This window comes from Homalodisca vitripennis, chromosome 4 (assembly GCF_021130785.1).
Source record: "Homalodisca vitripennis isolate AUS2020 chromosome 4, UT_GWSS_2.1, whole genome shotgun sequence".
Classification (NCBI taxonomy): Eukaryota; Metazoa; Arthropoda; class Insecta; order Hemiptera; family Cicadellidae; genus Homalodisca; species Homalodisca vitripennis.
Window position 1 is genome coordinate 78,439,797 of NC_060210.1, and position 13,123 is coordinate 78,452,919.

Genomic DNA, 13,123 nt, shown 5'->3' on the forward strand with positions numbered 1-13,123 from the left:
ATGTTGGTTAAAGATAATCCAAAAAAGTCTTTAGTGTGGAAATAATTTGTTGATCAGGACTACTTGTAGATCAGGTAGATTTACCAACTGTGTAGACACCTTCGAGCCAATTGTAGTACCACGTTACTCAATGGTAATCTCGACTTATAAGAGTAGGCAAGCAGAAACATGCACAATGGTAGTATGTACGCTACAATTCGTTGTTTCTTGATAAGAAATCCAACTTGGAGAAATGTTACTCGAAATGGCAGTGTCCTTACAGTAACGTATTATACAGGGTGTACATAAAGTCCTGCACAGGTATAATGTTTTCTGAACGATAACAGTTAAATCAACAAGATTTGGTACATCAACACTACACCTAAAAATCGACTTTTTGAAGGAACTATCAGTTTTCTGTAATATCATGGGGACGTCCCGCAAGGAGTCAGAAAGAAATCTTAAATTGGAGCATAGGTCAATATGCACATCATTTTAAAGGGCTTATCTAGCAGAGTTTAATGCCGCAAACCGCACTCAAAAAGATTGATCTATGCTCCTATTAAGGATTTCCTTCTGACTCCTTGTGGGGCGTCCCAATGATATTACAAAAAAACTTATAGTTCCTTCCAAAAGTAGAATTTTAGGTGTAGTGTTGATGTACCAAATCTTGTTGATTTATCTGTTATCGTTCAGAAAGTATTATATATGTGCAGGACTTTATGTACACCCTGTATAATGTGTGTCTCAATGGTTACCCAGTATTTTGAGTATTTTTCACAGAGACCGTAAATAATAATGTGATATAACGTAATAATTATAACAAACTGAACTGTTATTATTATCATCGTAATTATCAATTTCTAATATGAAGAGTCCCCACGTAATGTTTATGTATGTAAGCTATTGTAAGTTATTGTAAGCTTGAGAGGTACACATAATAATAATAATATATTGAAGTAACGTCATAAATAAAGGATAATATGGAAAAAATTGTTCTTCTGCTTAATAAAATAGAATACCTTTACCTCTTTTTTAAACTCGATCTTTTCTTTAACTCAACTGTCACTCCATATTTCACGCTATACGTCCAAGTTCATTGTTTTATTCGCATACATTTAAACAAGGTTGTGTACCAGACCTCCTTTACCGTGTCACCGTGGTGTGCCATGCACGTTGCACGTGTACACTACTATGCTGACTGGAAGGTGAATGAATAAGACGCACGTGGTCTGCTCACTCCTTATCGATCCAGTGTTTTGGCGCCTACAGTCGGCCTACGCCCTCTCCCTTCAGTAATAACCCTCAGACTCAGACTGCATTTCCAGAACCGGCTTTCTTAACTTACAAGTACTCTCCTATGAAACCATATCAATACTACGTTCCTTGTATGTTCTGCTAGATGATTCTTTAAGAAAAACATTGTAAATGTAATTAGACATAATAATTATGAGTCGAACTAGTTTTTTTCTATAACACGTAATTTTTGCGCTCGTGTACTAAAGCATACTTTATCTAATTATTTCGTTAGGTGTTGTTTGTGATACAATAAAAAAACACATTCTTTTTGAAAAGTAAATTTTAACGCTTAAATTCTAAATCAACAAATTAAGGCTCTTATATAACATTATACAAGCACACAAACTGGGTTTTCTTTAACACTTTTTTGTGTATGACTGGGGCAGCTTCTTCCCCCCCCCCCAGTTGCGATGCGAGTTCGAGGCGATAATCATGTCCAAGGTTCTGTTCGCTCAGGACAAGAAGCTTCTCATTGATCCACCATGAGGAAGGATAACGAGCACTAACTCATTCATTTCCCCTTGGAAGAAGGAGGGGGTAGCTCCGTTTCAGTCAAAGCGGGCAGGATATACTCCCTCGCGTTTAGAATTTCAACTATTTTTAATACTAAGCAAGCCCAATCTAGTTCAACAGTCATACCAGTAAACTAGACCTATTAAACAACCCTTTCACCTCAATATTTCCACATTTGCGGTTAGTGATAGATGTACCGCTCCTGGACCTCCATTTCATTGTCCAGATTTAATTTACACATCGATTTTTGCGAGTACCCAGTGTAGAGATTCTACTAAAATTTCTAGAGACGTCTCCAGAACTGCATCAATAGAGGCTGGCCGTTGCCTGTTTTAGCTTCTTGTCGGAGGCAGACGTAAGTAGGATACTGAGCTGAAGGATGATGGTTTGCCAGATACTCCCTGTTATAGATGAAGGAAAAGTAATTAGGAGATGTCCACTTAGGGATTTTATGATTGCTTCTCCCCAAAATTCACCCTCCACGTTCCTGTATATTGAATGGAATTTAAATGTCGTAACCATTTAGATCGGCCTGACTGAGCGTTGATAGCCAGATCAGCATGTCAGGATAATACCCAACAGTGCGTGTGTAGGCAGCTCTAAATTTACATTATTTCAGTTCTCGCATATTCGTTACGACTTCTTTGAACGAGATGTCGTTGGCTTTATTCATACCCTAAAAATGTATTCTTGTGAAATTAATTAAATCCTTATTCATTAAAAGATATTGTGTCAAAAGGTTTTAAGCAACCACCATTTTGTAAATAAGTTTGAATGTAATTAATTACTTATTTTAACAAATACATGACGATAAGTTTTAAAAGATGTTTCCTTACATTTAGTGTTTGTGAGTAAACCTGTAAAATAAACACGTATACAGACAGGCAGAAACGGAAACACTTTAAAGCAAATGGATGTTAAACAATTTGCCCCACCGGGATTCTTCTTGTGAATCACTATTGTGTATTAAAATTGTGCACGTGTTTCCATATTGAAGGATGCTGGAACTATGCAATCAAGTGCCCACCAAGTGAGTCACGGATCTACTATAGCACATGCAGCAAACCGCGGTTAGATGACACACAAGACCGGTGATGACTTACTGCTTGCTCGTAGGACGTGAGCCAAACTATCTGGCAAATCACTTTCTGGGAACTTTGTTGAGACATCTGCAGCTCCTCGTGATAATCACGACTCGAGGAAGGACCACTCTGGGACTGATACATCACGAATCACGATTGCTTAACCGTTGTCAACTTTGTTCAAATCATCGGTGATCGCAACTTTTAAAAATATTTGAACGTCGCTCAATACCATCTTTTAATATAACTTTTCCACTTCGAGAGTTAATTAACAAATTCTGAAATACCTAAAGGTAATAAATAAAGTTATCCTTCGCCAAGGATTCAGCAAGTGTATAACAAAATTTGAGAACAAATTGTGCAATGTTGAGTAACTTGTCTGAATCTTTGATTGTGGTAACTAACATAAAACATGTAATATTTTCCTTTCTTATCTTTCTGATAACTAATTTGTCTACTGTCAGCCTTCTCTGATCAAACATTCTTAAGCTTTTTGATTAAATATTATTACATAATAAATAGATTTTATACTTAAATGTAATATTACATCATTTTAAAAATACATAATGAGTGTATAAAACACACACACACACTCATGTAATATACGTTTCAGTGACTTTTTTCCTAACTAAGTGACTGGCTTCACCGACGCTCAGCCTAATTATTTGGTGCATAGTTGAACACGCACCACCAAATCATTCATTCTTGTTTAGAAATGAAGTTTCATACAACATTTTAAGCTTACAGATGAAATCTTTTTCGATATACCTTGCCTCATGATACATTAAATCAAAGTTTCGTTTATTAAACTGGGTTTAATATCAGTGTTAAAATATGTCATAATGTACAGAGTTTGTTTACAAATTTATTTATTCTGCTACTTTCACGTTGCCATCATGATCACCCATAAGACCAATGTAAAAATATTCGCTAACGCTCAGCCAATAATGAAACTCTTATAATATCGTTCATGAAACACTTAGTTGGGTAGGATGGCGACATTGCTAGGTGGTCACACCACCACTATAACAGTAACGTATGTGTACACCTGTGTGACGTAGACTAGCGCTGCCACTACACAGGTAGCGGCAGGTTGTGTACACTGTACAGGTTTATGTTGGGAGAGGTCCAGCTAGCTGACTGTGACGTCACAGCTTCCAATATCCGGCTCAAGATTGCCAAGGGATCAGCTGATCATTACCCGGCAGATTAGGCCACTGTTTTTAGACTGGACTTTGACTGAGCATTGAGCTTCAGCCCCAAAGCTGTCTGTATGATGACAGGAGTTAATGCTCACTACAGCGGCATGGAACTCGGTCTAATCTCACTAGCAGTGACAATAGATGGACTTTACGGTTCGTATTCATACACATTATGCTAAAACAGAATTACGAAAAAGATTAGAACTATCCACCGTAACAATAATGAACATTTATTTTGTAACAGTATCTTTACTGAAAAATAACACATTTCAAATTAATAGATCACAATAATACGGCATATGCTGGTTCTATCCTTGATTTCCTTTTAATAATAATCAGTCAGTAAGTTAAAAAAAATCAGTAACACATGTTTATGTTCTCTGAACACATTGCTTTGAGTAAGCAAGAAAACGGGCATTATTGTTCTATACATAGTCGTAAGTACACGAAAGTATTTTGGTATTGAGAGTATTGATTTATCAAACTCTGTCCTAGAAAGAATGGTAGCCAGGCTATTTTGCGTAATCATTTGTGAGCTAAATGTGTAGTGGTGAGCTATGTTCCCCTTAATTTCTATTTGGAAAATTTTAATATCGTAATAAAAGTAACAAACGGAGGCGTGGATGTTGAAACTTGTTTTATTGGAATTGGACCAATAATTCTTTAAATACACTTGTATTCGATTTTACAGAAGTTTTACCACAACTGTAGACGAGTGTAGCTCTTATTAGTTATATTCGACATGTGGATTGTAGATTGGTGTAGACGCAGCACTGTTGGGCCTGGAGAAATCTATAAATACTCGACGTCAGATTCTTCAGCTACAAATGTCTGGCTTCCCCTGTACTACATCACCATTCTCTGGAAGCACTCACGTTGATAATATAAATAAAAGTACGTAATCCGTTGTCGTTCATTATACATCACTATCTTTAAAAATGCTTAAATCAGCACACTTACCAACTCAGCTTATAACGACTTAATTTCCTCATCTAACTTGAAAGGTGTAAAGAGGGAAATGGTCAGTACTATTGACAATCGATGGTACAGAATACCACTGAATTGTTAAAAACAGCTGCTAGAGTATTCTGTTCAAAAACGTTACATCATTAACATCGGCAGGAGAACATCAAGGCAGACTTCAGATGTCCACACAACCTGGTGTGTATTTTAAGGTGAATAGTTGTGAAGAACGTGTGCTAAGAATGTAGTGGGCGAGTGAGAGCCTTGAGGCGGTCCCTGAGTGTCTGGCAGACTGCGATATGAACACAACTCTTTTATTTACTGTAGCAAACTTAATTACAAGAGTTCCTTCTATTAGACATCATAAAATTTCTGATAAGAAGAATACAGTTCAAAGTATTTATGCCATTCCTGGATGTACGATTAAAAACAATGTGCTAAAGTAGCACGGTAAATATTTTTTTTGAAAAGGCTAGATATATCACTAAAATGTAAATGAATATAGGTTTATTTCAATAATAAAGGTGTAAAAGTGGTTGTAGTTTTAGGTACATATGTACATATCCAAGGTTATTGTCCAATGAACAGTCCAATGACCAATCTGCCGGGATAAATTCAAGTTGCACGCCAGGAAATGGATTTACTGCTCTTAGAGATTGCCAAGCTTCATCACCCGTAGCATCGATCACGTGATTTACGTTGATGTACTCTCAGTCCAGTGCACATACACGATCTAATTAAATCTCGTTAAATGTTTTAAATTCTTAAATGTTGTTTTGTACGAATTAAATGTATTTTGTCTTGGTATTATTTGTCATAACTGTAAGGTATTAATAAAGTTAACTGTTTAAACAACTATATAATCGTATAGGCTAAGTGAACGAGAGGTTAAAATGTACCATGATAAAATAGAAAGCAAGAGTAAAGGCATTCGACAAAACTCTGATGAAACGAGCAACAATGTAGGGCCTATGTCCGTGTAGTTGACTTTCTGTTGTCTATAAAACTACAATTATTGGTGCAGAACAGCATGTCAGAAACTGCAGGACTGGGATCTTCTGCAGACTGGAATCTTCGAGTTCGAGTATTTCTTAGGGCTGGTGGCTATCAGAAGCCGAGAGTTTCCAAATACCAGAGCTTCTGGATGAGTGGCATGTCTTAGAGCCTGGGTCAACTTGGAGTCTGAAGTCTTGCAGGAGGACGGTAGTGTCAGGAGTTAAGACCTTAGAGATTATGAAAGGTGATGTAAGCCATCATAAAGACTCTGGTGTAGACCCTGCGATTATGTCCATGTTTTCACTATCTCTAAGAGAGTGGTTATAACAATTGGAAACTCTTGGGGTAGAAGCTATAGTCATGGCTAGAGCGTGAAGTGTCTTGGAACATTATTAACTCATAGAAAGAGATTCTAAAGACGGGGTGATGTCAAAGGCTATGTTGTTTTATGGTGAGAACGGCCTATGGTGTTGTGATTCGGTAGAACCAAATGCACATTTTCACGCCAAATTATCTAAAAGGTAAACCCCAGTTATCGGGTGTATCCAAACACCAGTAATTCTTGAATCTAAATCTTCTATAAGACGTAACGGAGAGAGATTTGCTGGATGAGACGAGATGCCTGTAAGTCAGTACAGGCTGGAGGCCTCTCCCAAAGGAATTATGGAATCAAAACCTAAATAGTTGCAAGGGTCAGATAGTTCAGAATACTAACATTTCTTATGGACCACTTTTTTAGATTTCTGAATTTCTCTAGCTCAGTTTTCCTACGAACTACGACGTAAATGATCCAAGTGGTCTTGTTTATTCAGATACTAAATAATTCAATACTAAGAGTGGTATTTTTTTTTCTTAAATGAAAATAAAAAATAACCTTAATTTATTGCCTGAACGCAATTGACTATTACAAAATTACATAGTATTATGACACAATGCTATCGTTCAGCATTATTCCAAGGAAGCATTATTTATAATGATCAAATTTATAACAACATAGCCTTTATCTGTGATAACCCAATTATTTTTGTTGTTTGAAATGTACTATTCTTTGTCAGCGTGATTGAGTAAATCTGTGATAAGACATAATATATCGGTCAGCTGATACACTGTTGTGTACTGTTACAGAAGAGTTGTGGTGAGGGGAGGAGTGTGGTGTCTACTGGACAGTGGACATAGAGCCCACGCCGCTGCTGTCGTCGCCGCCTCACCTCCCGCGCACCGCGTTCATCATCACCATAGCACGTCATGGCCTCCCCGACATCGGGTACATTGCCTCCTGCCCACGTCAAAAAGAGAACTGAGTGTATACCGCGGTGAGCGAGGTGACTGAGTGGTAGTCGACTGTGATACTAGTGTGTAGAACTGAGTGTACGTCGCGGTCCGTGAGCGATATTCAGTCAGCTGTGATAATAGTTTAGAGACTACCATGGAACCCTACTCCAACGAGCTCCTGTGGCTCGTGATCGTCTGCTTCGTCGTCGCCTTCGTCCTCGCGTGTGGCATCGGCGCCAACGACGTCGCTAACAGCTTCGGCACCAGCGTCGGCTCCAAGGTGCTCACCGTGCGCCAGGCCTGCTGGCTCGCCACGGTCTTCGAGATCGCGGGATCCGTCCTCATCGGTCAGTCTCACAATACATTCTCCTTGCTAATTTAATAGCAGTGAAATTTGTTTTACAAATTGTGTTTTATTCATTGCAAAATTTTAAATAATTTTAAAAATGTATCATGACCCTTATTATTGGTTTACGCACAGTATTTCATAGGAATAAGGAATGTTTTTCTTTCAGTTTTCTTGAAATACCCAGATGTTTTTGGGGTCTATGCTATATTTCATCCCTGGATAACATTTTTGAGAGCTTTCGAGATAAAATTTAAAGTTTAAAAGGTGTATTTTAAATGTTCAAATTAGGAATTTGATAAATGACTATAGTATAAGAAGGTATGAAAGAGCGAAAAGTTCTAAGAACAAGAACAGAACAGTCTCTCTGTTTGCAGTTTTGAATATATAAATTGACTGTATGCTTTTTCTTTGTGTATTAATTTAATGATAAGGTAAGTACTCATTTATTTTCTATATATATATATATATATATATATATATATATATATATATATATTTGTATATTTGTTTATTTATTTACAGAAACAAGTTATTCTCTTCCAACAAATAAACCACGGTATATTGGTTCAAAACATTTATAAATTTTCGTGTATCTAAGTACACTTCTTCAGATAAATATAAATATTTACATAAATTATTACATACAAAATTGGTAAGAACTCAAACAAGAAAAACAAACATTACAAATAAATACAGTAGATCAGCAGCTGATGGTCCATGACATGACTTGTGTGAATAAGTGGACGAAAAATAAATTTATCTTAAATTAAGACCCCTTGGATGTCTTGTACCAATTGGTGTGCAGTTTCACTTTTTTTAGTTTCAGGCTTTCGTTTGAATTTTCAGGGATCTTATTTATGCCTTCTATATGATTTTGTTTATGGGCATTGATAGTGTGGCTGGCTAAAGGTTTTTCTATATCGCTATGGACAATGTCAATTCGATGGCCAGTTACTCGCATGCGTTTGGCCGACGTACTGCTTTTCACAAAATGTACAGTCAATAAGTATATATATATATATATATATATATATATATATATATATATATATATATATTGATATTAATACACAGCAATGGATCAAACCTATTATTTTAAAGAAAAAACAGGTTCATCTTAATAAGATTAATAAATTGATTAACTTACAGGAAGACAATAATTCAAAACACTATACATTGGATGATAATCCAGATTTCTGCCCAAGAATTAAAAACTTATCATCTATTCAATTTAATGATGATGAGATGGCACTATTAGATAAATCCCTCAAATATAATATAAATCTGGATCATAAAATACCAATAATCAAAGATGACCTAATTAATTTAGAAACAGCCATAAAGAAAACAGACTCAGAACTCCAAGAACCTTTCCGATATAATCTTGTCCATGAACTAAACAAAAGTAATTTAAAAGTACAAATTCCCAAATTAATTAAAACGTCAAATAATGATATGAAATTAGTATCGTCCATCTCAAGAAAACTAAAAGATAATAACTGTATAATATCAAAAGCCGACAAAGGGAATACAGTAGTAATTATCGACAGCCAAACATATCAAGAAAAGATTGAAACATTCATTGACAGCAACAATCTTAAAAAATTAAAAAAGGACCCAACCCAAGAATACACAAAACTTATAAATTCCACAATAACTAAATGCAAAAGTTTAACAAAAGCAGAGCAATACCAACTCAAAATGACAAATCCAAAAACTTCTACACTAAAAGGTCAACCAAAGACTCATAAACCGGATATTCCAATTAGACCAGTAGTCAACTTTCGTAACGCTCCTACTTACAAGGTATGTAAATTTTTAAATAACAAAATAAAAACCAACATGCAATTTGAAGACAATTACAGTATATTAAATTCAAGTAATCTGGCAAATCAAATTAAAGACATTCAAATTCCATTAAACTCGTTCTTCATTTCCTTTGATGTTAACAACATGTACTCGAACATTCCAAAACAAGAAACAATGCAAATTCTAAAAGATAATCTAATAAAATACAGTCAACTTGAAATGAATGAAATTGACGATATTTTATTATTGACAAAGTCTACTGTTAATCAAAATTATTTTCAATACAAAAAGGACTTTTACAAACAAGAAGATGGGTTGGCAATGGGATCTCCTCTTTCAGGCCTTCTTGCAAATATATATATGCAACATTTAGAAAAGAACAAAATAATGAGTGTTACTAATCCATTTAAAGATAAAATAATTTACTGGTTTAGATATGTTGATGATATCTTATGTCTTTTCAAAGGAGATGAGAAGCAAGCAGACCAGTTTTTAACATTCCTCAATTCTATATCCCCAACAATTAAGTTTTCAAAAGAAATCCAAAAAGTCAATATTAACTTTCTTGATATAAGCATTTCTAATCTTAATGGAAACCACTCATTTGAAATTTATAGAAAAACAACCCAAACAGATCTTCTAATACCATCAACCTCTAACCATCCATGGAAACACAAATTAGCAGCATTTCACTCAATGATAAACAGAATGTTAAATATACCAATGAGTGATGAAAATAAAACTAAGGAAATGGAAATCATAAAATATCTAGCTGTCAAAAATGGATATCAACCCCATATTGTAGACAAAATGATTCAGAAAAAAACAAGAAAAATCAATAAAACCAATACAATACGACCTAATCCTAATAATAATGAAATTCAGAAATATATATGTGTACCTTTCAATACTAAAATAAACAAAGCTGTTCGAAAAACCTTTCAAAATTCAAAATTTTCCATCAGTTACCAAACAAGAAATAATACGTTTAAACTAATTGAAAACAAAATAAGCCAAAAAGATGACAAACAAGATTTATACAAACAATGTGGAGTATACAAAATTAACTGTAGTGACTGTGAAAGCTACTATATTGGACAAACTGGCAGAAATTTTAATAAAAGGTTTAAAGAACATATACAAGCTTTGAAAACAAACAACATGTCTACAATAAAATCAAATTTCGCTGAACATTTATTAGAAACTGGACATAACTACAAAAATATTGAAAAGAACATGGAAATTTTGGATATCGAAAGGAAAGGAGAAAAATTAAACACTAAAGAAGAATTACACATTTATCTAAATTATAAAAAAGATCCTCACAACATATTAAATAGCAATTTAAAAAATAAAACAAATCCTATCTTTGAAAAAATATCAAACACAGAATCTTAATCAAAATTACAACTGTGTCATATAAGTTTAACATCTGTTTAAATAGTTGACAGGTGTATATTTATTTGTTTTGTTTATAATTTAATTAGAGGTTAATGTTCACACTGAAGATGGTTTATACCGAAACACGTGTCTGAAATAAAAGAATTTAAAAGGGTTTTAGTTTACGATTTATTATTCTAATATATATATATATATATATATATATATATATATATATATATATATATATATACTTATCTCTTAGAAAAGGTCAACGCAAAACATTGGCATGGCAGATCTACCTATTCCTGGACCTGAAATAGACTACATCAAAGGCAAAGTACCCGCGATCACGCTACACTTGGCGCTACAATTTATGTTGCCTAAAATAAAACAGCCTGGATACTTGAATATATTTTTTGTGCAAAGGTTAATTTATAATCGAATTTATTGTAAACATGTATAGTAATACATTTAATGTCAATGTTTAAAAACCATCTATACTATTTCCTATGTTTTATCCTTTTACTCAGTAGTACTTAAAATTTGAAATTGAACCTTAATTTTTTCGTTTGTTTTTAAAAATTAAATATTTCTGGTAGGTAAAATGTTAGGTAAATTAAATTGTGGTACTAAGTGTAACGTGTCCGTGGGTAGTTTAAGTTTTGTGTAATCGATTCTAGTCCAGGAATAGTTCGGTTTGCCAAAGTCCGTAAGGCAGGAACCGATATCAGTTTCGCCTTGATCTTCTCTAAAAGAGAAAATTGAGGTACCTAATGATGAATATCAAAAGACGAACATCAAATAGGAATATTCCTTTAAGGATCTTATCACCATACCATACGTCGCCTTGTCCACCTTCTGGAGCCTTAACATCAAGCCTTCATTTTTAGCTGTAAAGCTGACTCTTTTATAGTGTAAATAAAACCTGAATCATAGCTTTTAGTTTAACGTTTCAGCAACCTTTTGTGGGACAGACTGGAATTTAGACTTCACTAATTTTTCTTTTCAGTTCTTTCTAACGATGAGTTGGAGGGTATAATAAAAATTTCCGATTGTAAAGAAAAAATATTTTTAGCTTAAATAAGTTTTTCCCAAAGTAAAAGTAATTGTTCTTATGAGGTGGGTGGTAATGTTCAGGTTATTTTCAGTTCCTTGCGTAGTTTTGTTGCTATCTAAATTCACGAACTTTACAGTGTTTTGAAATAATCCTCGTCAGCAACAAATTTTAAAGCTGTAATAAATCTGATTTCCTATTTATTCCTAAAAGTATAGTCTACCTATTAACAGCACTTTAGAAACTGATGGTGAATGGTTAATCACTTTAAAGCAGGTGAATAAAAAAAATAATGTAATTGGATTTACAAGTTAATATATTATACACATTTTTTCTGTTCAAGGTTTTATAATTGGGAATCGATGGGAATATTAAAATATTTTATCAACATAATAATATTTTCAGTCGTGTACATGGCGCACTTAGATTGTGTGAGCCGTAAGATAAATTATTTTTCTTTGTACGTCAGCCTAGGGAACTTTAATAAGAAGCTTTTAAAACTGAATGGTTATTTTTAATATTCTAAGAAATTATACTGGATTTACAACATTGGCTTTGTTTGAAAGAGTCTTGTTTTGATTCAACAATGAGGCTCAGATAGGGGTGTATGTTAATTCCTCTAATGTTCTAATAATTTGTAAATGGTCTACCAGAAGTTCTAGGTGGAGGTGCTCTATTGCGTCTTTGGTGGTCATAGAGCAATGTCCTACTTTACACAAATGTTATCACCTTCGGGTACGAATCTTTGACATATGATTTAAAAAATAGATTTTTTATTGCGATACTTGGAACTTACGTGTGAATTTAAATCTAAAATAATGGTATTTAGGAACCAAAGTAGATTAGATATAAAAGAAAAGTTGTGGTACAGAGGTGAACTGTTACAAATATTTGGGGATTATGTTCACAATTAATTTACCGTGGGAACTACGTTAAAAATAAGGATGCCACAGTGGTTATCTCGTCCCAACTAGTAAAAATACGCATTCGACATGCGGTGGCAACATGCATCAGGAATTCCGCACAATCTGAGGCAACCAAGTAATGGAAAACTATGTACTAACCTCAACATTGTACTATTATCAAACCTCTAAGACTGATAATATCGATACAATTGGGTGAATGAAGGTCTTATTGGCTTAGCGTTAGCGAAGGGAATCAATCACTCGAGGGACTGGAGAAATTTCAGTTATGTATGTCTATCTGCACGATATCTCGAGAG

The 13,123-nt window shown here is 34.3% G+C and overlaps 1 protein-coding gene across 2 annotated transcripts in view; it reads left to right on the plus strand.

The window, feature by feature from the left end:
* The window catches only part of LOC124359584 (sodium-dependent phosphate transporter 2), an 84,470-nt gene that overhangs the window by 17,518 nt on the left and 53,829 nt on the right, over positions 1-13,123 (plus strand). For both annotated transcript variants that reach the window (XM_046812458.1, XM_046812459.1), the window contains exon 2: positions 7,160-7,653. In XM_046812458.1, coding sequence (XP_046668414.1) covers positions 7,461-7,653 — 193 coding nt within the window. In that variant the 5' untranslated portion in view covers positions 7,160-7,460. The remainder of the gene's footprint in view (positions 1-7,159; positions 7,654-13,123) is intronic.